The sequence below is a fragment of the Hyperolius riggenbachi genome, chromosome 9 (genome assembly GCF_040937935.1).
Source record: "Hyperolius riggenbachi isolate aHypRig1 chromosome 9, aHypRig1.pri, whole genome shotgun sequence".
NCBI lineage: Eukaryota > Metazoa > Chordata > Amphibia > Anura > Hyperoliidae > Hyperolius > Hyperolius riggenbachi.
Window position 1 is genome coordinate 3,900,242 of NC_090654.1, and position 27,951 is coordinate 3,928,192.

At 50.4% G+C, this 27,951-nt stretch overlaps 1 protein-coding gene across 4 annotated transcripts; it reads left to right on the top strand.

The window, feature by feature from the left end:
• Positions 1–8,918: 8,918 nt before the first annotated feature.
• CNBP (CCHC-type zinc finger nucleic acid binding protein) lies at positions 8,919–20,468 on the top strand. 4 transcript variants are annotated; one of them, XM_068251813.1, is made up of 5 exons: positions 8,919–9,032; positions 16,006–16,167; positions 16,326–16,388; positions 19,216–19,414; positions 19,487–20,468. In XM_068251813.1, the coding sequence occupies exons 2-5, from the start codon at positions 16,023–16,025 to the stop codon at positions 19,617–19,619; spliced, it is 540 nt and encodes a 179-aa protein (XP_068107914.1). In that variant the 5' UTR covers positions 8,919–9,032; positions 16,006–16,022; the 3' UTR covers positions 19,620–20,468. The 4 variants fall into 4 exon arrangements, with proteins under 4 accessions (XP_068107914.1, XP_068107915.1, XP_068107912.1 ...); XM_068251814.1 differs by having other exon boundaries at positions 8,923–9,032; positions 19,502–20,468; XM_068251811.1 differs by having other exon boundaries at positions 8,924–9,032; positions 16,296–16,388.
• The last annotated feature ends 7,483 nt before the right edge of the window (positions 20,469–27,951 follow it).

Below are 27,951 nucleotides of genomic sequence, written 5' to 3' on the forward strand. Positions count from 1 at the left end.
CATGCTGCCAGCCCTTTAGTGTTTGAACTTCAGCTTATGTCACGTGACAGGAAAAGAAGAGGGACACTAGAGCTTTGGCGTGCATGCTGCCAGCCCTCTAGTGTTGGAACTTCAGCTTATGTCACGTGACAGGAAGAGAAGAGGGACACTAGAGCTTTGGCGTGTATGCTGCCGGCCCTCTAGTGTTTGAACTTCAGCTTATGTCACGTGACAGGAAGAGAAGAGGGACTCTAGAGCTTTGGCGTGCATGCTGCTGGCCATCTAGTGTTTGAACTTCAGCTTATGTCACGTGACAGGAAGAGAAGAGGGACACTAGAGCTTTGGCGTGCATGCTGCTGGCCCTCTAGTGTTTGAACTTCAGCTTATGTCACGTGACAGGAAGAGAAAGAGGGACACTAGAGCTTTGGCGTGCATGCTGCTGGCCCTCTAGTGTTTGAACTTCAGCTTATGTCACGTGACAGGAAGAGAAAGAGGGACACTAGAGCTTTGGCGTGCATGCTGCTGGCCCTCTAGTGTTTGAACTTCAGCTTATGTCACGTGACAGGAAGAGAAGAGGGACACTAGAGCTTTGGCGTGTATGCTGCCGGCCCTCTAGTGTTGGAACTTCAGCTTATGTCACCTGACAAGAAGAGAAGAGGGACACTAGAGCTTTGGCGTGCATGCTGCTGGCCCTCTAGTGTTTGAACTTCAGCTTATGTCACGTGACAAGAAGAGAAGAGGGACACTAGAGCTTTGGCGTGCATGCTGCCGGCCCTCTAGTGTTTGAACTTAAGCTTATGTCACATGACAGGAAGAGAAGACTAACACTAGAGCTTTGGCGTGTATGCTGCTGGCCCTCTAGTGTTTGAACTTCAGCTTATGTCACGTGACAGGAAGAGAAGAGGGACACTAGAGCTTTGGCGTGCATGCTGCCGGCCCTCTAGTGTTTGAACTTCAGCTTATGTCACGTGACAGGAAGAGAAGAGGGACACTAGAGCTTTGGCGTGCATGCTGCCGGCCCTCTAGTGTTCGAACTTCAGCTTATGTCACATGACAGGAAGAGAAGACTAACACTAGAGCTTTGGCGTGTATGCTGCCGGCCCTCTAGTGTTTGAACTTCAGCTTATGTCACGTGACAGGAAGAGAAGAGGGACACTAGAGCTTTGGCGTGTATGCTGCCGGCCCTCTAGTGTTTGAACTTCAGCTTATGTCACGTGACAGGAAGAGAAGAGGGACACTAGAGCTTTGGCGTGCATGCTGCCGGCCCTCTAGTGTTTGAACTTCAGCTTATGTCACATGACAGGAAGAGAAGAGGGACACTAGAGCTTTGGCGTGTATGCTGCCGGCCCTCTAGTGTTTGAACTTCAGCTTATGTCACGTGACAGGAAGAGAAGAGGGACACTAGAGCTTTGGCGTGTATGCTGCCGGCCCTCTAGTGTTTGAACTTCAGCTTATGTCACGTGACAGGAAGAGAAGAGGGACACTAGAGCTTTGGCGTGTATGCTGCCGGCCCTCTAGTGTTTGAACTTCGGCTTGTGTCACATGATAGGAAGAGAAGAGGGACACTAGAGCTTTGGCGTGCATGCTGCTGGCCCTCTAGTGTTTGAACTTCAGCTTATGTCACGTGACAGGAAGAGAAGAGGGACACTAGAGCTTTGGCGTGCATGCTGCCGGCCCTCTAGTGTTTGAACTTCAGCTTATGTCACATGACAGGAAGAGAAGAGGGACACTAGAGCTTTGGCGTGTATGCTGCCGGCCCTCTAGTATTTGAACTTCAGCTTATGTCACGTGACAGGAAGAGAAGAGGGACACTAGAGCTTTGGCGTGTATGCTGCCGGCCCTCTAGTGTTTGAACTTCGGCTTGTGTCACATGATAGGAAGAGAAGAGGGACACTAGAGCTTTGGCGTGCATGCTGCTGGCCCTCTAGTGTTGGAACTTCAGCTTATGTCACATGACAGGAAGAGAAGACTAACACTAGAGCTTTGGCGTGTATGCTGCCGGCCCTCTAGTGTTTGAACTTCAGCTTATGTCACATGACAGGAAGAGAAGAGGGACACTAGAGCTTTGGCGTGCATGCTGCCGGCCCTCTAGTGTTTGAACTTCAGCTTATGTCACGTGACAGGAAGAGAAGAGGGACACTAGAGCTTTGGCGTGCATGCTGCTGGCCCTCTAGTGTTTGAACTTCAGCTTATGTCACATGACAGGAAGAGAAGAGGGACACTAGAGCTTTGGCGTGTATGCTGCCGGCCCTCTAGTGTTGGAACTTCAGCTTATGTCACGTGACAGGAAGAGAAGAGGGACACTAGAGCTTTGGCGTGTATGCTGCCGGCCCTCTAGTGTTTGAACTTCGGCTTGTGTCACATGACAGGAAGAGAAGAGGGACAGTAAAGCTTTGGCGTGTATGCTGCCGGCCCTCTAGTGTTTGAACTTCAGCTTATGTCACGTGACAGGAAGAGAAGAGGGACACTAGAGCTTTGGCGTGTATGCTGCCGGCCCTCTAGTGTTTGAACTTCAGCTTATGTCACGTGACAGGAAGAGAAGACTAACACTAGAGCTTTGGCGTGCATGCTGCCGGCCCTCTAGTGTTTGAACTTCGGCTTGTGTCACATGACAGGAAGAGAAGAGGGACACTAGAGCTTTGGCGTGTATGCTGCCGGCCCTCTAGTGTTTGAACTTCAGCTTATGTCACGTGACAGGAAGAGAAGAGGGACACTAGAGCTTTGGCGTGCATGCTGCTGGCCCTCTAGTGTTTGAACTTCAGCTTATGTCACGTGACAGGAAGAGAAGAGGGACACTAGAGCTTTGGAGTGCATGCTGCTGGCCCTTTAGTGTTGGAACTTCAGCTTATGTCACATGACAGGAAGAGAAGACTAACACTAGAGCTTTGGCGTGTATGCTGCCGGCCCTCTAGTGTTTGAACTTCGGCTTGTGTCACATGACAGGAAGAGAAGAGGGACACTAGAGCTTTGGCGTGTATGCTGCCGGCCCTCTAGTGTTGGAACTTCAGCTTATGTCACGTGACAGGAAGAGAAGAGGGACACTAGAGCTTTGGCGTGCATGCTGCTGGCCCTCTAGTGTTGGAACTTCAGCTTATGTCACATGACAGGAAGAGAAGACTAACACTAGAGCTTTGGCGTGTATGCTGCCGGCCCTCTAGTGTTTGAACTTCGGCTTGTGTCACATGACAGGAAGAGAAGAGGGACACTAGAGCTTTGGCGTGCATGCTGCTGGCCTTCTAGTGTTGGAACTTCAGCTTATGTCACGTGACAGGAAGAGAAGAGGGAGACTAGAGCTTTGGCGTGCATGCTGCTGGGCCTCTAGTGTTGGAACTTCAGCTTATGTCACATGACAGGAAGAGAAGACTAACACTAGAGCTTTGGCGTGTATGCTGCCGGCCCTCTAGAGTTTGAACTTCAGCTTATGTCACGTGACAGGAAGAGAAGAGGGACACTAGAGCTTTGGCGTGTATGCTGCCGGCCCTCTAGTGTTTGAACTTCGGCTTGTGTCACATGATAGGAAGAGAAGAGGGACACTAGAGCTCCGGCCTGCATGCTGCTGGCCCTCTAGTGTTGGAACTTCAGCTTATGTCACATGACAGGAAGAGAAGACTAACACTAGAGCTTTGGCGTGTATGCTGCCGGCCCTCTAGAGTTTGAACTTCAGCTTATGTCACGTGACATGAAGAGAAGAGGGACACTAGAGCTTTGGCGTGTATGCTGCCGGCCCTTTAGTGTTTGAACTTCGGCTTATGTCACGTGACAGGAAGAGAAGAGGGACACTAGAGCTTTGGCGTGCATGCTGCTGGCCCTCTAGTGTTGGAACTTCAGCTTATGTCACATGATAGGAAGAGAAGAGGGACACTAGAGCTTTGGCGTGCATGCTGCCGGCCCTCTAGTGTTTGAACTTCGGCTTGTGTCACATGACAGGAAGAGAAGACTAACACTAGAGCTCCGGCGTGTATGCTGCGGCCCATTTAAAATTCACCTGTTGCTTTTCAAAGGGAATATTCTTACACAGTTAATAGCAGATGCTTCAAACCTGGTACTGTTAGTCACTGGGGTTCAAATTTGGAAAGGGGGCGGAGCCACAAACAGCCAATCAGATTTTTTTTTTTTTTATTTCAATGGGACTATACAAATTATTGATACCAAAAGCCCAAAGCTCATAAACTTGGTCATTGAGTGACTGCATGTCAAGGGTACAAAAAGTGGGCGGAGCCAACAACTACATTTTTTCCCCGGGGAAAATATAAACTGCAGCCATTCTTACACTGTTAATGGCAGGGTTCCCAAACTTGACACAGTGGGCCACTGGGTGACTGGGATTAATATTCAAAAATGTGGGTGAAGCCAACAACAGCCAATCAAATTTCACCTAATGATTTTCAAGGGGAATATTTACATTTCTAAATTGCTGCCATTCTTGCACTGTTAATGGCACAAGCCTCAAACCTGGTACAGTTGGTCATTGGGTTCAAATTCAGAAAAGGGGTGGAGCTACAAACAGCCAATCAGATTTCTTTCATCTCACTGGTAAATTACAAATTATTGATGCCAAGGACCCCAAAGCTCACAAACTTGGTCATTGAGTGACTGTGTGTCCAGGTTACAGAAAGTGGGCAGAGCCAAAAACAAATTTCACTGGGAAAATGTAGACTGCAGTCCTTCTTACACTGTTAATGGCAGGGTTCTCAAACTTTGCCCAGATGGTCACTGGGTGACTGAGATTAATATTCAGGGAAGTGGGTGGAGCCTATATTAGCCAATCAAAATTCACCTGTTGATTTTCAAGGCGAATATTTAAATTGCTTCCATTTTTGCTCTGTTAATAACAGATGCCGCAAACCTGCTACAGTTGTTCATTGGGTGACTGGGGGTCAAATGCTGGATTTGTTTAATTTCTATGGGAATATACAAATTATTGATGCCAAGGACCCCAAAGCTCACAAACTTGGTCATTGAGTGTTTGTGCGTTCGTGTTAGAAAGTGGCCGGAGCCAACACCAGTCAAATACATATCCGGGCAACGCCGGGTCATCAGTGGGTGGAGAAAAATACAAATTTCACTGGGAAAATGTAAACTGCAGCCATTCTTACACTGTTAATGGCAGGGTTTTTAAACTTTGCACAGTTGGTCACTGGGTGACTGAGGTCCAAATGCTGGAGAGGGGCGCAGCCACAAACAGCCAATCTGATTTGTTTAATTTCTATGGGAATTTACAAATTATTGATGACAAAGACCCCAAAGCTCACAAACTTGGTAATTGAGTAATTGTGTGTTAGGGTTAGAAAAAGTGGGCGGAGCTAACACCAGCCAAATACATACCCAGGCAACGCCGATTCATCAGCTATTATTCATAAATGTGGATGGAGCCTACAAAAGCCAATCAAAATTCATCTATTTATTTTCAAGGGGAATATTTCATTACTGCCATTCTTGCACTGTTACTGGCACAGGCCTCAAACCTGGTACAGTTGGTCATTGGGTGACTGGGGTTTAAATTCAGAAAAGGGGTGGAAACACAAACAGCCCATCAGATTGGTTTTATTTCAATGCAAATTATTGATGCCAAATACTGCAAAGCTCACAAATTTGGTCATTGAGTAATTAAGTAATTGTCTGTTACTGTTAGAAAAAGTGGGCGGAGCCAACACCAGCCAAATACATACCCAGGCAATGCTGTGTCATCAGTGGGCGGAGACAAATACAAATTTCACTGGGAAAATGTAAACTGCAGCCATTCTTACACTGTTAATGGCAGGGTTCTTAAACTTTGCACAGTTGGTCACTGGGTGACTGGGATTAATATTCATAAAAGAGGGTGGAGCCTACAAAAGCCAATCCAAATTCATGTATTGCTTTTTAAGGGGAATATTCAATTGCTGCCATTCTTGCACTGTTAAGGACATAAGCTTAAAACCTGGTACAGTTTGCCATTGGGTGAATAGGGTTCAAATTCAGAAAAGTGGGCGGAGCCAACACCAGCCAAATACATACCCGGGCAATCAGATAGTAAATAAATAAAATTAAGGCATATCACATAATTAGGCTGTGTCTTAACTACCTGCGGACCGCCGCAGTATAAATCTACGTCGGGCAGGGGGTGCTGCGGTTCTGACCGGACGTAAACTCTACGTCCCATTCACCGCGCGCCCCAGTTGCTGTCGCCGCTCGATCTCCGCTGCAATGTGCTGCCCTGCCGCCTCTATGACGGCAGAGCACTGTGAGCCGGGCAGGAGCCGTTCCCATTGGCTTCCTTGGAGTGACAGGGTCAGGAGCCAATGAAAGTGCCTCCTGACCGGCGCACAGCGCTCTGCCGTCATAGCGACGGCAGAGAGAGCAGCCTGCGGCGGGGACAGAGCGACGTGACCGGCAGGAGCGACGTATTATTGCGGCGATTCGTCGGGAAGCGGCGGTTTACTGGACCAGCACCCTCTGGTCTTTAAAGAACAAGCGACACCCATGCTAACCTAATAATAAAAAACACACATATAAGTAGATAAATACTACTTCTACTTGCATAACAGATGTATTGTGCTATCCACGTAATGATTCCTGTGAATTTTATAAAGGAAAAGCAGAAAATCCTATTCTAGGCAGTGGCCATATTGCCAAGCTAATGCTGACATCATATCCTCCCTGACTCGTTTTCCCCCCTCCCTTCTCTTGCTCATTGTGTATTCATTAGCTGCCCTCCTCCCAGAGTCATTCTTTATTTACACATCCAATCACTGAGTCACCTCAGCCTTGCTTGTAAACACAAGTGATCAGCTAGGCAGGGAAATAATGGAAGAGGAGGAATATATTATAGATAAAAAGAACTCCCAGCATTCAAAAGAACTCCCCGCATGCAACTCTTTGGCACTGTTTGGAACTAGGGCCAGAGCTCCTAAAGTATGTGATAACTCCAAACCATAACAGCAGAAAAAGTTTTGAATGCAGGATTAGCATCTTTATCACTTATTACACTCAGACCATTTGCTGTTGAAATTAGATTTTTATGGTGACAATACCGCTTTAAGGGGGCAGAGGGTGCTGGTCCCGAAGTGGTTAAAGATAACTAGGCAGAGTTACCTGGCTTCTGAGGTGGCTTGTCTGGCTTTCTGCTGGGTGGGCTGACCTGCTGCCTGGTTGTCAGCATTCCCTGACCCTCTAGTGGACCCCCTCCCATGCTCCCACAAACCTCACATTGAGGCACTATAACTCCTAGCATGCCCCATAGAGGCTCCACAGCTCTGACTCTGCCTGGGGACATCCGGGGCACTCTAGAATAGATCCGTGGCACGTGCCACTGATCTCTGGGGTTAGCAACGCCCCTGACGGCGCGGGACATGACAGCTGCAGGGGACCGATAGAAGCCCCAGGTAAGCAGGGCCGGCCTTAGATTTCACAGCGCCCTGAGCGAAAACTGATTTTTGTGCCCCCCCTTCATCCTCTTCCCACGTGCATATACACACACGCACGCACGTATATACACACACAGGCCCATATGCAATTCCCCTTTTCTCCTGAGATATCTCCTAGGACAGTGGCTCCCAACCTTTCTGAAGTCATGACACATCACGCCAAATGCTCAGATCTCTGTGACACGTCACATATGTATAATAGAAAAATACTATTAATAACCACAAATGGATGGAAGGAGTGCATTATCCTGAATACACTTAAAAATGAAGGCTAGAACCTTTCAGGAACATTAATAAAGAACAATCAGTGGGACAGTTATCCGCCTCCCCCCCATTTAGAATGATAGCACAGCACTGACAATTTGCACCACACGTTATAGCCGCAGTGCCCCCCCCCCCTCAAGCGCCCTCAGACTCAGTAGAGGTAGGTAGCCAGCTATAGGTTCCCCAGTATAGGATCTCATGTGTAGGTGCCCTCAACATAGATTGCCAAGCATAGGTGCCCCCAGTATAGGAAGTCAGTTGAAGGTCTCCATCCCCCCATAGGTAGCCAGACGTAGGTGCCTCCAGTATAGGTAGCCAGGTGTTGGAGCTCTCAGTAAAGGTAGCCAGGCGTAGGTGCCCCAGTATAGGAAATCAGGCGTAGGTGCCCCAGTATAGGAAATCAGGTGTAGGTGCCCTCAGTATAGGCATCCTGCTATAGGCGCCCCCTTGGAAGCCGGCGCCCTGAGCGACCGCTCCGTTCGCTCATATCAAAGGCCGGCTATGCAGGTAAGTGTCAGTTTTTGGGTTTTTTTACACTCCACAGAACTGAATTATTGAAAAAGAATGTGTAATATATGTATATACAGAGGATGGGGCTCAGTATAATATATGTATATACAGAGGATGGGGCTCAGTATGATATATGTATATACAGAGGATGGGGCTCAGTATGATATATGTATATACAGAGGATGGGGCTCAGTATGATATATGTATATACAGAGGATGGGGCTCAGTATAATATATGTATATACAGAGGATGGGGCTCAGTATAATATATGTATATATACACATACAGAGGATGGGGCCCAGGAACACGTGCCTCCCGCCTCCAGCACGCGACGAGAAGCAGCAGAAAATGGCGGCCCCGCCTGGCTGAGGGAAAATGACAGATCAGGAGGCGGGAACCTCCCCAGCCGCGCGCGCCCTGAGTCATGTGTGAGGAATGTACCACGTGACCGGGCTGCACCACGCCGAGCGGCGGGTAGGGGAGACAGAGCGGAGTCTGCGGATCGGCGGCGGGGCTTGCAGGAAGCTCCGTATCCCGGGCGCGCGTCTGACGGAAGCTCCCGGCCCCGCTCGCTGGGGATCCCCGGGCATGTGAGCGTCTCCCCGCCCCGCCCACGTGACGCCCATCCCCCCCGCCTGGGGCCGCAGTGGTACCGCCCGCTAGGCGAGCAGCAGCCTAACCTGACTGGTGAGGGGGCGTGGCTGAGGCGCGCGGGGAGCGCAGCCATTGGCCGGGAGTGAGGCAGTGGCTGCGCGCTCTGCGCTGTGATTGGCTGGCGGGCTGGGAGCGCCGTGCGCAGCTGGACGGGCATTTTGGGGTCGTGTGCAAACCGCGTGTGGCGCAGCCGAGAGGAGAGGAGCAGCGAGCGGACGGTGAGCGGGGCCCGGGGGGGAGGAGGGCCGGGGAGCTGCACAGGGCCGCTATAATCACATACCGCGCCTGATATAGGGGGGGGGATCCGCGGCCTGCTGTGCGGGGGAAGCCCGGGGATCCGCCTGCGGCCTCCTGTATGGCGGGAAGCCCGGGAGCTGCTGCGTGTCCGGAGTGTGGGGGATCCGCTGCGGCCTCCTGTATGGGGGAAGTCTGGCGTCCTCCTGTGGGCGGGATCATACACGAGGCTTTCTAGGCCGCGGCCCGGGGCTGGCGGGATCAGGGGGCGCCACCGCCTTGGAATATTTTCCCTCCTCAGCCCGCCTGGAGAGACTGGCATGGGGGGAATCGGGAGTTTTATCCTTCCCAGGGCCCCATTCTCTGGCCCAGGATCTGCCTCCCCCTCCCGTGTGCCTGGAGTGTGAGGGGAATCCTGGGCTCCTCCCTCCTTGGGCCTCATGTTTGGGTTAATCCTGGGATCTGCCTCCCTGCTGTGTGGGGGGGGGGGGGATATTGTCGGATCTGCCTCTTTCCTGGGGGATAGGATCCTGGGATCTGCCTTCCTCCTGCAGGGGGAATCCCGGGATCTGCCTCCCTTCTGGGGGGGTTGTCGGATCTGATTCTCTCCTGGGGGATGGGATCCTGGGATCTGCCTTCCTCCTGCAGGGGGAATCCCGGGATCTGCCTCCCTCCTGGGGGGGGGGTTGTCGGATCTGATTCTCTCCTGGGGGATGGGATCCTGGGATCTGCCTCCCTCCTGTAGGGGGAATCCCGGGATCTGCCTCCCTCCTGGGGGGGTTGTCGGATCTGATTCTCTCCTGGGGGATGGGATCCTCGGACCCGACTCCCTCCTGCAGGGGGGATCCTGGGATCTGCTCTGGTGTGCCTGAAGTGTGGGGAAGCCTTGAGCCTCATGTTTGGGTTAATCCTGGGATCTGCCTCCCTCCTGCATGGGGAATCCAGGGATCACCCCCAACCTGCAGCCTCCTCTGTGGTAGGATCACTTCCCCTGCTGCAGGCTCCTTGGGGAGGGGGGGGGGCAGTGCTTTTCGGCGCTGCTAGATTTGGGGGCTGCCATAGACTATAATGCGGATCAGTCTATAGCGGCGCTCAGTAACGTCGGTTACTCAGCCGAGGTTGCTTAAAAATCACAATTCGGCCTCCAGTAATAGCTGGAAGCCGAATTATTTCATTCCCCCACTATCCATGGCGGCCTGGAGGGGAAATAGTAATTAGCACGGCCCGGACTTGTGCAGAAGTAGGATCAGCCATATACCGCTGTATCCTGCGCCCAAGTCTACCAGCGCCGATTTCAAATGTACTCGGGAGAGAGATCCCCAACACTAGTTTAGGTGCCCCAGCAGGAAACCTCATAGGGAAATTCCAGTAACGTGATTAGGTGGACAGTTTTAGATAGGTTATAGTAAACTATTATACACAATATCTGATGTGCACCACATATATACCTCCCCTTGCTCTTGGTGCTCCTCCTGCTCATTTTAACAATAGTACAGGCGGCACTAAGATTCAGATGTAACAGCAGCAATATGAGGTCTGTTTCCTTCTCTGCAGATGTTTCCAGGTCCCTCTTGCAGATCACAGTACTCCTCCATGCCATGGTGGTGACTGGCTTCTGGTTGGGTATAGAGGTGGTGTACTGTATTGTGCAAGCAGGACCCTGAAACATCTGCATTGGAGGAAAAGGGCTTTATGTTACAAGGCTCTGTTGCTATTACATTTGAATTTTGAGTGGTGCCTGTACTGAGTAGTGAGCTGTATTATACTATAAATTATGCCCACACTATTCAGCCAATCGCAGTGCTTTGTGCCGTAGAGGGTGCTGTGATTGGATGGCTGTTCCCTATGTTTCCTGCGTTTCCTGCTCGGTAGACTAGCGTTGAATCCCCTGCTGCAGCCTCCTGGGAAGGTAAGATAGTGGAATGACCAAGTGAGAAAGTCTATAGAGAAGAGTTCTTCAATCGCAACACCAACACCCTCTTCAACTTGAGCTGTTATAATTACTACAACCTATCTGAAACTTAGAATGTTCTGGCCGGTGCTCTCAAACCAATCACATTAGCGGAATCTCACCATGGATTTTCTCAGTGGCTAACCTAAACCATACCAACTCCGCCTCCTGTGTGCAGGGAGAGTTGGGGTATTCCTGGGGTCCTCTCCTCTGCTGCTGCCTCCTGTGTGTGTGTGGGGGGGGGGGGGTCAGAGGGTCTGCTGCTCCCCTGCTTCAGCCACCTGTGTGCTGGTGAGGGAAGGAGGGGTAAACATGTTGGGGGTGGGGTTTATCTGATATGTTGGATTGTTAATTATTTGGGTTGATGAATGGGGTGCTGGCTTCTCTTGGTGCGCATGCGACAGATGCTGTAATTTGAGTGTAATTGGCTCGGTTTTAAGTGGTCTACTGTCAATGGCTGCTCCTCTGTGATCATCCTGACTAGATCTAGTCGGTGGGATGCAGTCATTTCGGCTTGCATGCAGAATGGATTGCAGTGTTCTCCCCAGGCTCTTTTAGCCAGGTGCTCCACCCGGCTAGTTTTGATGAGCACCCGGCTGTCATTAGCTCACCTCCTCCTATTCTGTAAGCATAATTGCTCACGGAAGCCCTGGCCCTGCATTCTCTCATGTCGCCCACCCGGCTGGAAAAAATTTCTGGGGAGAACCCTGCGCTGCTCAGAATTAAGTTGATCTAAATTGGCAGGGCATGCATTTCACTGGCCTAGTTGCGAGATGCATACAATTTGCATGTACAGTATTAGCATCTCATTGTAAGCGCTGCAGATGTTGGTGGCACGGGTGCGTGTTCTAGAATGTCACCCGAAGGGATCACATATGATCAGTGGACATATAGTCTGTGGTATGTGTGAGGCTAAACACTTGGTGATAAAGCATCTTTTCTAAACTCCATAGACACAAAATAATTAGTTTTGTAGCCCAGAGCAATCCCAATGGTGGCCTCAGGGTGGAGCCTATGTGCGGGTGCCCCATCGCCATCACTGATATCTCCGCACTCCTGTTGCCCCATACTCCAGTATGTCTGCCTGTATTACACTTTATACACAGGAGGTTCTGAATCTATATCAGCACTGTGTCCCCTAGAGACTTGTGTGAATCACGTGCCCCATACATTCAGGGTTTCCTGTTGAGAAATGGTGGTAGGTGTTCCATGTGTAGGTGTGGGTTGCTGAGGTGGTTGCTGGTCACTGTGCTGCGAATCCCTGTAATAAGCTGCCAGATTTATGCACAGTGCTGAATCCTGGTGAAGATCAGTGACTTTCTGTGCTAGGCATACAGTAAGTGGGAGATGTTCAATATATATCTGTAGTTATTATACTTGGTCTATTGCCTTCCACCAGCGGATATTGGACAGAATTAATCACCCCACCACCTTGTAGTGCTTCTAGTATTGAAAACGGCTCTGTAGATTTAGTAAAAAAAAAACTAAGTTCATTCAGAACTATACCTAAGCAGTGCTCGCCACACACATTTTTTTCCAGCCGAGTGGCATGAAAAAGTAGCCCGGTGGGGAGAGAGGAGAAAATGCAGGGCTGGTGCTTTTCTGCACAGCTCTTCTTACAGCAGAGGAGGAGGTGAGTCAATGACAGGCGGGTGCTCACCAAAACTAGCAGGATGGAGCACCTGGGTAATAGAGCCTGGGGAGAACACTGGCTGAGGAAGTGGCACAGACCTACGAAACGCCTCGAACCAAAACAGTCCTTTCAGCTTTATTCTTATTGGCTGCTCCTGCCTAATGTACTTGTGTCATGGCTATGGTGTCCAATCTCATGTCCCCTGCAGGTACTGTATTCGTGAACGTGGAGCCATGCAGCCAATATAGATCAGTCCTGCGCCACACCAAACAAGCTCAAATGACGCTCTCCACACACCAATATTTCAAACGATTATCGTGTGAATGCTGCATGGGGAAATGGCGTTCCACAGGACTTGCGCACACATACTCTGAAACAATTGTTGTCCAGCAGGGGAGATCTGTCATTTGGGTGGTTTAGTCATTTGTCTGCCGTGTGTACATGGCTTTAGGAGATGAGCAGCAGTTCTGCCTGTAGCAGAGGAGGCTGGAGTGGAGCTGCCAGGCCACATGACTGCTAATTGCAGGTTGTTCTGTAGATGTTCATTTCTGTAGGTTTTATTGCAGGAGGAGATAGTGGGTGTGTCTGTAGCACATGCAGCATTCTCAGCTAATCCTCTGCAGACTGGCAGTTCTCACCACATGTGCCGATACAAATTAGGGGTTGCGGAGGAACTCTCTCATAATCAGGACAAGGTGAGAAACTTTACTGCAGTAAGATTGACGCCACTGACCAGAAGTGTCCATTGCTGGAGGATCAGTGGCTTCAGGAAGCGCAGCCGTCTATCCTGTATAAAATACAGAACCAGCATTATATGGAGCTGGGAGAGGAGACCACCAGAGCTCCAAATTACAGCTGCATTATTTTTTATTTACTATCTATACTCGTGTCGCTTCCTTCAGCCAGTTTCTGTTGTTGTTAGATGACGTGCCTGTGATCATTGTCATATGACAGTCACTAGCTGGGAGTGCACATATTTGCTCTGCTCTCAGCTTTGCCATTGAATGCATATTACTATCTGCTCCAGCGTGTAAACGTGCTTTAAGGCATCCATAGTCTGCTGGTTTGAACTCTGCAGGCAGCAGGTCAGGTCTGGGAGCGGACAGCCCCCAGCATGCTGCTGATCTAAAGTTAGAAACACAAGGAAGATACTCTCCTAAAGCGTGCAGAGGCTGCAGCCACGTGGATGCTGGAGCAATTCTGTAACCTGCACCTGCTTCAGGCCTCCCCTCATCTGCTATATAAGGTTTAGTGTGACATCTGCCATACAGCACCACAAGCCTCCCCTGTCTGCCACCCAGTCAGGAGGGCCTGAGCCAGGGCTGGAGAAACCCCAGGAGCCATGCTTGTGTGATAACTGGGGGCACCTTACAGTGTATATTACCACTACACACCCCTCAGCCAGGGCTGGAGAAACCCCAGGAGCCATGCTTGTGTGATAACTAGGGGCACCTTACCGTGTATATTACCACTACACACCCCTCAGCCAGGGCTGGAGATACCCCAGGAGCCATGCTAGTGTGATAACTGGGGGCACCTTACCGTGTATATTACCACTACACACCCCTCAGCCAGGGCTGGAGAAACCCCAGGAGCCATGCTAGTGTGATAACTGGGGGCACCTTACAGTGTATATTACCACTACACACCCCTCAGCCAGGGCTGGAGATACCCCAGGAGCCATGCTAGTGTGATAACTGGGGGCACCTTACAGTGTATATTACCACTACACACCCTCAGCCAGGGCTGGAGATACCCCAGGAGCCATGCTAGTGTGATAACTGGGGGCACCTTACCGTGTATATTACCACTACACACCCTCAGCCAGGGCTGGAGATACCCCAGGAGCCATGCTAGTGTGATAACTGGGGGCACCTTACAGTGTATATTACCACTACACACCCTCAGCCAGGGCTGGAGAAACCCCAGGAGCCATGCTAGTGTGATAACTGGGGGCACCTTACAGTGTATATTACCACTACACACCCCTCAGCCAGGGCTGGAGAAACCCCAGGAGCCATGCTAGTGTGATAACTGGGGGCACCTTACAGTGTATATTACCACTACACACCCTCAGCCAGGGCTGGAGAAACCCCAGGAGCCATGCTAGTGTGATAACTGGGGGCACCTTACAGTGTATATTACCACTACACACCCCTCAGCCAGGGCTGGAGATACCCCAGGAGCCATGCTAGTGTGATAACTGGGGGCACCTTACAGTGTATATTACCACTACACACCCTCAGCCAGGGCTGGAGAAACCCCAGGAGCCATGCTAGTGTGATAACTGGGGGCACCTTACAGTGTATATTACCACTACACACCCCTCAGCCAGGGCTGGAGAAACCCCAGGAGCCATGCTAGTGTGATAACTGGGGGCACCTTACAGTGTATATTACCACTACACACCCTCAGCCAGGGCTGGAGAAACCGCAGGAGCCATGCTAGTGTGATAACTGGGGGCACCTTACCGTGTATATTACCACTACACACCCCTCAGCCAGGGCTGGAGATACCCCAGGAGCCATGCTAGTGTGTAACTGGGGGCACCTTACCGTGTATATTACCACTACACACCCCTCAGCCAGGGCTGGAGATACCCCAGGAGCCATGCTAGTGTGATAACTGGGGGCACCTTACAGTGTATATTACCACTACACACCCTCAGCCAGGGCTGGAGATACCCCAGGAGCCATGCTAGTGTGATAACTGGGGGCACCTTACAGTGTATATTACCACTACACACCCCTCAGCCAGGGCTGGAGATACCCCAGGAGCCATGCTAGTGTGATAACTGGGGGCACCTTACAATGTATTACCACTACACACCCTCAGCCAGGGCTGGACAAACCCCAGGAGCCATGCTAGTGTGATAACTGGGGGCACCTTACCGTGTATATTACCACTCTTCATACAAACGCATGAAGCATTGTGGGTGGAGTTCTGGGTTAATATCACTTCTGGTATACATGAAGCATTGTGGGTGGAGTTCTGGGTTAATGCCATGTCTGGTATACATGAAGCATTGTGGGTGGAGTTTTGGTGTTAATGTCACTTCTGGTATACATGAAGCGTTGTGGGTGGAGTTCCACGTTAATGTCACTTCTGGTATACATGAAGCATTGTGGGTGGAGTTCCAGATTAATGTCACTTCTGGTATACATGAAGCGTTGTGGGTGGAGTTTCGGTGTTAATGTCACTTCTGGTATACATAAGGGATTTTGGGTGGAGTTCCGTGTTACTGTTACGTCTGGTATACATGAAGCATTGTGGGTGGAGTTCCGGGTTAATGTCACTTCTGGTATACATGAAGCAGTTATCAGTGCTTCCCTGTACACATTTGTATGACTCTTGTCTATATTTCTCTCTTCAGAACCGAACCTGTAAACCATGAGCAGCAACGAGTGCTTCAAGTGTGGCCGGTCCGGTCACTGGGCTAGGGAGTGCCCCACCGGAGGTGGTGGTGGAGGAGGAGGAGGAGCACGTGGCCGAGGTGGCAGGGGGCGTGGCCGTGGAGGATTTAACTCTTCCAGAGGTAGTGTTTCCAGTGACCGGCATGCATTGCTTTGGCTGCCCCTGCCCTTGCTTTTTGTTTTTTCCTGATTAACATTGAATGCTTTTGCAGTTTTATTAATATACTTTTTTTCTTTTCCTCCAATATAGGGTTCCAATTTATTTCTTCATCTCTTCCAGACATTTGTTACCGTTGTGGAGAGTCTGGCCACCTTGCTAAGGATTGTGACCTGCAGGAGGATGGTGAGTGCTGCAGGGCAGTCACTGCCGGGAGCTCCAGCTTTCTCCATCCAGGCATTGTGCAAGAGAACCCTCCCTGTCAGAGTATTTGTGAATGGAATAGTTTCACAGTGCCCATACATTGGCAGATGGGGCAGCAGATATGATCATCAGATAGATCCCTTTCTGACCTAAATGCCACTCCAGCAGGCTCATCTGGGTTGCCGGAGTCGGGCACTACTGCGCAGGCCGGACTGCGTGCCATACAGCGTGCACCCGTGTCTGGGAGCACTCTGCACATGTATATGACATCACGCATGCACGGAGCTCTCCCGGCCACTGGTGCACTCTGTAGTACATGTGCAGCCCGGCCAGCACCTGCACAGTACTGCCCGACTCCGGCGACCTGTAAGAGGCTGCTGGAATGGCATTTAGGTAAGATCCGGGGGTATGAAGGGGGGGGGGGGGGGAGCTGTAGCCATCAGGACAGGTAGAGATGTGGCTAACGGTTCCCGAACCGTTCGCCGGCGAACATCTCCAAATCTCTGGGGCTTTTACTACTTCCAGGTCGCACTGACCCGGAGTAGTACGCCTGCGCTGCCCGGCGGAGCGCGTCCTAGATCGCGCTTTTGTTGCCGGGCACTCTGCGCATGAGCGTGACGTCATGAACGATGTCACGCTCATGCGCAGAGAGTGCCCGGCAACAGGAGTGCGATTTAGGTCGCGCTCTGTGGGCAGCGCAGGCGTACTACTCCGGGTCAGTGCGACCTGGAAGTAGTAAAAGCCCCAGAGATGTTCGCTGGGCGAATAGTTCACCGCATCTCTAGTGACAGATATATTCGCCCCCCACCCCCTTCTCTTCCATGCTGATGGTCCTGAGTTTTAGCAGCAGTCAGTGATGTATAATATATTCGTTACAGGCCCTCTAACAATATAATGCTGTCCTGACAGAGATAACAGAGTTCTGACTTTTAAGAGCATATTCAGGTTAAGAATGAACCTACAGTCCCTTTCTTGTTAATTAACTGGGGACTACCTGTAAGGGAACATTACATTCCTCCGCCAGTCTCTCTGCATATTGTACCAGATCTGCCATAAGCCTTTCTCTGTTTGCAGCAGTACAAAGCTGCAGGAAATGTCAGTCAGGGCGGGTTCACACTACGGGGGCTTTTCTAAGCACCAGCGACTTGGAAAGCTCTTGCTAATGTAATGCTGTGTGTATGTTCACACTTCAGCAATGGGATTTTATCTGAAATCACCCAGAGGATTGTATTAGCAAGAGCTTTAGAAGTTGCTGGTGCTAAGAGAAGCGCTTGTAGTGTGAACCCGCCCCAGCGCTCCATCTTTACCCACAATCCTCCTCATCTGTCTGCGTCGCTCTGCGCTGGGAACCCCTTTCTCACTCAATGAAAACATTTGGCCTTTTTTTTCCGTTTTGTTGGAGTCTTCCTGTGGGAAGCATCTAGTATTGTGTGATGGGCTTCAGGTCTTCATATTAGATGAATATCTGATCCTTTGTACTCTGTATTGGATGAGAATGACAAGCAGGCTGGCAGTATTTTGTGCTTAGAAGTCCAGGTGCGTAATAATAGCTCAGTGCCTCAGTCCTGTCCCTGCTGACTTGTGGTGTAATCCCCAGTGATGTGGTGTTATGATTGTATCTGTCGAGGGACAGACACAGCAGCGTTGCCTAGCAGAGCAACATACGCAGATCTGTCAGATGTTCAGCGACAGCCAGCAATGTGCAGATACCAGCTGTGCCCATGGCGTTGTGATTTCCTCCAGTCTGTTATGCCTGGTACACTCCATGCCATTTCCCAGCACAAAATCTGGGCTTATGCCTGGTACACACAATGCAATTTTCCGTCAGATTTTCCAATTAGTTGTACACAAAATCAAGAAAAAAAACAATTGGAAATGAGAGCAGACTTATCAGAAAATATCTATTTGACCCCCCCATCTTTTGGGAAATTGCATGGTGTGTGCCATGCATTAGCGTTTTGATGGTCCCTTAGTTGAAGATCTGAAAGGAATTTAGTCTAAGGCTTCCTGCACACTGCAAATCCGTTTTGCGATTCTGTTTCCGATTTTTTTTTTTTTTTTTTTTTTTTTTTTTTTTTTTTTTTTTTTTTTTTTTTCCCTGAATGCAATCTTCAGAGAACCGGATCAAAAAACGCAGCGTGCAGTAACGATTAAAAATCAAAATCTGATGTAAAAATTGGATTAGTGTGCAGGGAGCCATACAGAACATAAATTACGCCTGAAGCAGAAAGGTTAGCGGTTACCAGAGTGGTGTGACGCCTCTGGGCAATCTGAAGTGTTTCCTGGATCCTCTGACCGGCCTCCATTCCGGCGCACGGTCCCTCTACACTGATGTGAATTGCTCGGGCTTCTTCAGGCTGCATGTGGCTGAGTGCATCCGCACTGGTTGTGCTCAAGTGTAAAGTCTGGGCATGCCCAGTAGAATGAAGAGCTCAGGGGCAAAAGCCATGCATGAGCAGCTTTGTTCTACTGGGCATGTTCAGAACCTGCTCACACATGCCCAGTGTGGATGTGCTCCACGATAGCTGGGAGTATGGCCAGAACGTGAAGGTCTGTGGGCTCTGCAAGTATCTGGGATGGCTCTGGACCATCCGCACAATTCCCACTACAAAGGGAAGTAACTGATTACTTCAGGTGGGACATAAAAGCCAAACTAAGTTATGAATTGGCCAGTAAGGTTGGAAAGTCCTTCATGTCGGGATAGGGAAGCGGCGATGCGGCTAGCTTATGTTCAGTATTTGTCAGCTGTTGATTTTTGATTCAGTCAATGTTTGATTTTAACATGTATTCTTATTCCTTGTGTGCTCAGCTTGCTATAACTGCGGCAGAGGTGGCCACATTGCCAAGGATTGCAAGGAGCCCAGGAAGGAGAGGGAGCAGTGCTGCTACAACTGCGGCAAGCCTGGTCACCTGGCCCGCGACTGCGACCATGCCGACGAGCAGAAATGTTATTCCTGTGGGGAGTTCGGTCACATCCAGAAAGACTGCACCAAAGTCAAGTGCTACAGGTGAGACCTGGCTGCCATATGCTATCATTGAGTGCTCTGAGAAACGCCAGCTTCCCCTCTGTGTAATCATAGCTCTGCTTGTTTCAGGTGCGGTGAGACTGGCCACGTAGCTATCAACTGCAGCAAGACCAGTGAAGTCAACTGTTACCGCTGCGGGGAGTCAGGGCACCTCGCTCGGGAGTGCACCATCGAAGCCACAGCTTAAATCTCCTTTGTCGCCCCTCCTTTTTCTGATTGATGGTTGTATTATTTTCTCTGAATCCTCTTCACTGGCCAAAGGTTGGCAGATAGAGCTAGTCCCAGGCCAGTGAGCTTTACTTGACGTGCAAAAGGAGGAAAGGGTGGAAACAAAAACGACTTCCTGCATTTAACTACAAAAAAAAAATGTTTATGTTTAGTTTGGTAGAGGTGTTATGTATAATGCTTTGTTAAAGAACCCCCTTTCCGTGCCACTGGCGAGTTGTGGGATAAATGATGGGAAGAGTTGAGTCAGACCAGCAGATCCTTCTCAGGGTAACGGTAGCGCCTGCGTGAGGGGAGGAGTCTGCTTCTCGGGAGAGTATTGTGAAAACTTCAGCTAATGTTTATTTTTGTGACGGTCTCATTGTCTGACCTCAGCTGTTCTTAACATCAAAACACATCTGTATCCGGCTAGGGCGGAGTATCACGTCAATGTCTGCGCGTGGCCGCGGCCCACACACCCTGGCGCAAGCGGCCACCGAGATCGTTATCGGAGATACAGGTGACAGAAAGGTCTGGAATAACTTTTTTTTTTTTTTCGTTCCTTTTCATGGAAATAATGAAATTAAAAACCCAGAACATGCATCCATGAATTCAGCTAAGTAAGCGATTCAGGAGCTGCAGAGAAATGCTTTCACAGAAATCAAGATGTTATTTTTGTATACTATATCACTTTAGACAACTGTTTGTTTCATTTTGCTTGTAATCAGTTTTTAAAAGTCAGATGGTAAAAGAAACTGAAGTCCTGGAAAAAAATAGAAATGTAATTTTAAACTATCAATAAAGCTGGAGGAGGAAGGGGAGTTTGCCTAAAGTCTGTTTCCATTTCTTTCATTTTACAGCTGTGATAGAGCGGTCATGAGTTGTGTCCCCAGGTGGGGGCGCCATGTATTGTACATCCATCCTGTCTGCATGTTGTGCTCTGTAAATTGAGACTGCAGCTTAAAGTGAACCTGATAGAAGTGAAAATAAGTTTTACACACACCTGGGTCTTCCTTAAAGAGAACCTGTAACAAAAAAAAGTTCCCCTGGGGGGTACTCACCTTGGTAGGGGGAAGCCTCAGGGTCCCAATGAGGCTTCCCCCTCCCCTGTAGCTGCAGGCAGTCCAGTGCTGGCTCCCACAAAGTTTCCGGCAATACAGACTCGACAAGCTACATTTATTTACCTTCCTGGCTCCAGCGGGGCCCGGTTGCGGCTCTCTGCATGGAGATAGGTGGAAATAGCCGATCTCTGACTGGTCTGCCCTACTGCGCAGGTGCAGGAGACTCGCGCCTGCGCAGTAGAGCTGCCTGACAGTGATCGGCTATTTCCACTTATCTCCGAGTGGAGAGCCGATACTGAGCCTGGAAGGTAAATATTGAAGGTGGCCATTTTGAAATCTGCAATGACCTGGCTACTGTGTTCACCAGACACTAACACAATTTCTATCCACTGCATTTCTTGTGAAATTCCCAATAAGTTTGATGTCACATGACCCTCTTCCTATTGAAAAAACAAAAGTTGCATTCAAAATGGTGTATGTAGCATAAAGGCCCATACACACATCTGATCTTTGCGAATGAGGGGTCGTTTGAACGTCCCGTCGTTCGCATGCCAAATCGGGCGTGTGTACAGACTATCGTTCGGGTGATAAGACTGGTCCTGAGCGATCTGCTGGGCGGATCGCTCAAAACCAGTCTTATCACCCGAACGATAGGCTGCACACACGCCCGATTTGGCATGCGAACGAATGAACGGGACGTTCAAACGACCCGTCGTTCGCAAAAATCAGACGTGTGTGTATGGGCCTTAAGTGTCCGGCCTGAATGTGTCAGATCTGACACTGGGCAAGCCCTGTGCTTGTTTGGGTCTAGTATCTAACAGTCAACCAGCAGCGCTCCTGTGGTCCACGTCAAGATGCTACCAAAATCTTTCTTCCACCTCCAGAGATCCCACACAGGTTCCTTAAGCACCTAGGAGTGCAGCTCGGTGCACAAGACAAACAACAAGGGGGGGGTCTCTCAGTGGAAAAGATCTTCAAATTATTCAAATAGAAGTTTTTCCAGAGAGACAAGCAAATAAAACTCACATTTTGAGGGTCCTACTCCAGTAGGAACCCTCCTGGCTAATGCACTTTCCACTCCGGGATACCTGATGACGGCGGAAGGCCGAAACTAGTCGGGACGAGAGCGAGCAAATGTTGCAGTGATCGCAAGTATATGTGACTAAGTACCACACTGAGTGGGAAGTGCATTAGCCAGGAGGGTTCCTACTGGAGTAAGACCCTCGGAATGTGAGTTTTAGCTACTATTTGGGGCGTCTCACACTTTTAATAATAATAATAATAATCCGAACATTTATATAGCGCTTTTCTCCTGTCGGACTCAAAGCGCTCAAGAGCTGCAGCCACTGGGACGCGCTCAGGAGGCCACCCTGCAGTGTTAAAGTCTTGCCTTGAACTCCTTACTGAATAGGTACTGACCCTAGCCAGGATTCGAACCCTGGTCTCCCATGTCAAAGGCAGAGCCCTTAACCAGTATTCTATTCAGCCACTGCTCTTGCTACTTGTTTGGGTCGTGTCCGGCAGGGATGTGCTCACCTGTCATTACGAGTAGCTAGCTACTTGAATTTGTGATTCTAATGAGGCTTAATTGCCTCATGTGTGTGGCTGGGAGAGAGGGGGTTAATTACCCAGCTGCCCGCCGTTTCTATGCGTGTCACAGCCTCACATGCGTCCAATGCGACGCATTCCACAACTCAGTACTGCGCACTTTGTGCGGTACTGAGTCGCCTGCGAGGCTGTGATAACCCCCTCTCTCCCAGCCACACTCCTGAGGCAATTAAGCCTCATTAAAATCACAAATTCGAGTAGCTAACTACTCGTAATGACTCGTGAGCACATCCCTGGTGTCTGGCCTGAATGTGTCAGATCAGACACTGGGGTGTGTCCTGGGCTTGTTTTGGTCTTGTGTCCAGCCTGAATGTGTCAGATCAGACACTGGGGCTTGTTTGGGTCTAGTATCCGGCCTGAATGTGTCAGATCAGACGCTGAGGTGAGTCCTGGGCTTGTTTGGGTCTAGTGTCCGGCCTGAATGCGTCAGATTGGACGCTGGGGCGAGTCCTGGGCTTGTTTGGGTCTAGTGTCCGGCCGGAATGTGTCATATCAGACGCTGGGGCTGGTTTGGGTCTAGTGTCAGGCCGGAATGTGTCAGATCAGACGCTGGGGCGAGTCCTGGTCTTGTTTGGGTCTAGTGCCCGGCCTGAATGTGTCAGATCAGATGCTGGGGCGAGTCCTGGTCTTGTTTGGGTCTAGTGCCCGGCCTGAATGTGTCAGATCAGATGCTGGGGCGAGCACTGGGCTTGTTTGGGTCTAGTGTCTGGCCTGAATGTGTCAGATCAGATGCTGGGGCGAGCACTGGGCTTGTTTGGGTCTAGTGTCTGGCCTGAATGTGTCAGATCAGATGCTGGGGCGGGTCCTGGGCTTGTTTGGGTCTAGTGTCTGGCTTGAATGTGTCAGATCAGATGCTGGGGCGGGTCCTGGGCTTGTTTGGGTGTAGTGTCCGGTCTGAATGTGTCAGGTCAGCATTTCACAATGAGTGGGGAATTACATCTGAATGGGACGGGCTCAGTGTGTAAATGTGGTGTTTAGAGGTTGAGTTCCCGTTTCTCAGCCTGGCAGACAGTTGCTAATAAACCGTTGTGCTCACAGGACTGTCCATGCCTCCTCTGAACGCTGTTATCAGAAGTAGAGATGTCGCAAACCTCCGATTTCCGGTTTGCGGAAGGTTCGGTTCGCGAACCGCAATAGACTTCGGTGGGGATGTGAACTTTGAAAAATAGAAAAATTTATGCTGGACACAAAAGTGATGGAAAAGATGTTTCAAGGGGTCTAACACCTGGAGGGGGGCATGGCGGAGTGGGATACATGCCCAAAGTCCCGGGGAAAAATCTGGATGTGACGCAAAGCAGCGTTTTAAGGGCAGAAATCACATTGAATGCTAAATTGCAGGCCTAACGTGCTTTCAAACATCTTGCATGTGTATACATCAATCAGGGAGTGTAATTAGAGTACTGCTTCACACTGACACACCAAACTCACTGTGTAACGCACCACAAACAGCTGTTAGCGTATTGACGGCCGTGCTGGACTGGTGTGCAACATGGCCAGAGTGCAGGCCGTGGCAGTTTTCCAGCCCATATGGTCGCCGGGCTGTGGTAGCTCAATGATAGAACAACAGTGACTGTCCAGCTGATCAAATTTGGTCTGTCCACAATGAAGCAACGACCTAATTATCTTCTTGTATGTAGGTAGGCATAGGTAGGTATCCCAGTAGTTAGCTAGGCATAGGTAGGAGACCCAGTATAGGTAGGTAGGTGTAGGTAAGAGTCCCAGTATAGGTAGGTAGGTGTCCCAGTAGTTAGCTAGGCATAGGTAGGAGTCCCAGTATAGGTAGGCAGGCATAGGTAGGTGGTTCAGTAGTTGGCTAGACATAGGTAGGAGACCCAGTAGTTAGGCATTGGTAGGAGACCCGGCATAGGTAGGTCCCCTAGTATAGGTAGGTGTCCCCGTATAGGTAAGTAGGTGTCCCAGTAGTTAGGCATAGGTAGGTGTCACAGTATAGATAGTTAGGCAGGGCCTGGCTGGCACAGTAATAACAATTACCAAGGTCCAGCGGCAACAGATAGGGCTGTATAATGTCAGTGAGCAACACACACACAAAAAAAACACATCTGGAAAACATTAGCTCTCAAAAGAGCTGTTGAGGGGTGCTATTTTAGCAATAATAATCAGCCAGGAGCAAGCCAAGAGCCTAACTAATCTTTCCCTAGGAGAACAAGTCTGCAGCAGCTGTCCCTAGTCTGTCTCTAGCAGGCACAGGAGTGAGTGTAATGGCCGGCAAACCTGCCTTATATAAGGGGGGGGGGGGGTGCTCCAGGGCTTAGTGTAGCCTGAATGGCTACAATGTGCCTGCTGACTGTGATGCAGAGGGTCAAAGTTGACCCTCATAGTGCATTATGGGGCGAATCGAACTTCCGCAAAAGTTCGCTTGGTCCAGGCGAACGCGAACCCCCAAAGTTCGCCTGGAACTGTTCGCTACATCTCTAATCAGAAGTGCTGTACATTCTGCTGCTGCGGTCCATGCGTGTATGCTTAGCCAGCCAGTGTCTCTGAATGGCAATGCTGACCAGACTGGGCTGAGGACTGGTTGTGGGTGGAACTGGCTGCTGCCATAAATCCTCCCTGTGGTGCTCAGATATTTTGGGGGTGCTGTAGCACCTACTCTTTGTAGCTGCAGTTTGCATAGAAGGTGCCCCCAGTGACCACTACTTTCCCTAACAGCTGCAAATTGTATGCAGGCCTACATCCAGGACTCTCCGCCACCTGATTTTTTTGCGGCAAAGGTGGTGCATATATCAATGGGTGTGGGTTTTTTTTTGGGGGGGGGGGGGGGGGAGGGTGGTAGAGATTTAGGCCTCTTTCACAGTGCAACGTTAAAGTTGCACGTTAAAACATGTAACGCAGAATAACTCACAGCAATGAGAAATCAATGGCCTGTTCACAGTGCCCACATTGCGTTGGTGTCTAACGCTGCACGTTAAGTGAAAGTGCTGCATGCTGTGCGTTATACACGATTTTAGCTGTTAGACTGTTTGCACATGCTCAGTAATGACTTTGAGACCTACTCTTCTTTGCCTGTATTTTCTACTGTATATGCTGTATGCGTTGGTAACGCTGCAGTGTGACTTTTTAGGCGCGTTATGTTACAAGTTCCAATGTCCCACTGTGAAAGAGGCCTTAAGGTGAGGTATTGTGAGGGGAGGGAGGTTGGTTGGGCATTGGAGTGGTGGATAGGGTTAGGCCTTGGTTAGGGGTGTGGTTAGGGTTAAGCAGCATCTATTGGGTGGATAGGCATTGGAAGGGTGGTTAGGGCTAGGCATCCTCTGGGGGGTTGGTTAGACTTTGGTAGAGGGTGAGGATTAACAATAGTAAAATATTAGTAACATTTACAGATATATTACTATTGGAATTAGCACTGCACAATAGATTATTAGTCATTCTACCGATATTCTAGTGGTTATCTCTGGTGCCCACGTTCTGGCGGCCATTTTGCACGGACGTCTCCCCGCATAGATGGTTATTGAGATGCTTAGAATTCCGCTTGCATGCAAATTGTATGCAGATTGGAATCAGACCCAACAATCATCGGGAGGTGTATTTTGAAGGCCCAATTCTGATATGTATATAATTTGCATGCTGCGTCTCATTCACCATCTGTTTCCTCCAGGGCTGCCTCTGTTCCACGCTACTGATGATGCTGGGGTCATGTGACCAGAGGTGTGTCTGGCTGTGAACAAGCATGTTTATACTGTGCCACGTCAGGAGCCACGTGTCTTCCTTAGCGTGCGAGCGTCCCGTGACCTACGACCAGCTCCGGTATAAATGTGCTCCTTCATGGCTGAACACTGAGATGCCTCCAGGGAAACGGTCTAGACCAGGGGTGTCAAACTCCAGCACATAGGGGGCCAAAATCTAAAACACAGGGAAAGTCACGGGCCAAAGTGTCTCAAATAAAGTGGCCTAACTGTGGTAACAGGGTTTGGGGGGCAATCCCTGATCCTTCTCTGCTCCTTACTTTCTGCAAAATGCTGCAGTGGTGCAGTTCAATTCTAATCTTCTGGACAGTCACATGCTCTATGCTGCACACCTCTGAATGCAGGTCATGTGATCAGGAGCTGGAGGTATGGGAGCACAGAGCGTGCAGCTGCTGGGAAGAGGAGGCACAACGCATCTCTGGAGTAGGTGAATATTGCACCCTCTATGCTGCTCACTAGTGTTGGGCGAACAGTGTTCGCCACTGTTCGGGTTCTGCAGAACATCACCCTGTTCGGGTGATGTTCGCGTTCGGCCGAACACCTGATGGTGTTCGGCCTTTTAAGTTCGGGTTCGCCCCGAACTTCTAATGGCCGCCGAACAGGGCTGAACAGGGCCCCTGTTCGGCCGAACAGGGCCCTGTTCGGCCGAATACTGCCCCCCTATGGGGTCGCAGGCATAAGGGGGGAGCATGCCCCGATCGCGGGGGGGGTCGGAAATTCCCCCCACCCCCTCCGCTAGCGCTCCCCCCTCTGCCCGCTTCCCCATACAAAAGTTTAAGCAAAGTACCTGTAGTGGATGGCCTGGCAGTGGGCGGCACTGTGGAGTGAGGAGGAGGAGTCCGGAGAGTGACGAGTTGAGGGAGGCCGGGCAGCGGGCGTGAGGTCAGAGAAAGGGCGGAAGTACCACAAGGGTACTTCCGCTGAACCGCCCGCTGCCCGGCCTCCCTCAACTCGTCACTCTCCGGACTCCTCCTCCTCACTCCACAGTGCCGCCCACTGCCAGGCCATCCACTACAGGTACTTTGCTTAAACTTTTGTATGGGGAAGCGGGCAGAGGGGGGAGCGCTAGCGGAGGGGGTGGGGGGAATTTCCGACCCCCCCCGCGATCGGGGCATGCTCCCCCCTTATGCCTGCGACCCCATATGGCCCCCAAAAGCTGGATGTTCGGAAAGTTCGGGGTTCGGCCCGAACATGCCGAACATCTCGGCCATGTTCGGCGAACTTTCCCGAACCCGAACATCCAGGTGTTCGCCCATCACTACTGCTCACCTCTGAATGCAGGTCATGTGATCGGGAGCTGGCGGTATGGAAGCACAGAGCGTGCAGCTGCTGGGAAGAACAGGAGAGACTGACGCATCGCTGGAGCAGGGGAATATTACACTCTCTGCTGCACACCTCTGAATGCAGGTCATGTGATCAGGAGCTGGAGGTATGGAAGCACAGAGCGTGCAGCTGCTGGGAAGAGGAGGCACACCGCATCTCTGGAGCAGGTGAATATTGCACCCTCTATGCTGCTCACCTCTGAATGCAGGTCATGTGATCAGGAGCTGGAGGTATGGAAGCACAGAGCGTGCAGCTGCTGGGAAGAACAGAAGAGACAAGACGCAGCACTGGAGCAGGGGAATATTACACTCTCTATGCTGCACACCTCTGAATGCAGGTCATGTGATCAGGAGCTGGAGGTATGGAAGCACAGAGCGTGCAGCTGCTGGGAAGAACAGGAGAGACTGACGCATCGCTGGAGCAGGGGAATATATCACTCTCTGCTGCACACCTCTGAATGCAGGTCATGTGATCAGGAGCTGGAGGTATGGAAGCACAGAGCGTGCAGCTGCTGGGAAGAGGAGGCACACCGCATCTCTGGAGCAGGTGAATATTACACCCTCTATGCTGCACACCTCTGAATACACTTCATGTGATCAGGAGCTGGATGGATGGAAGA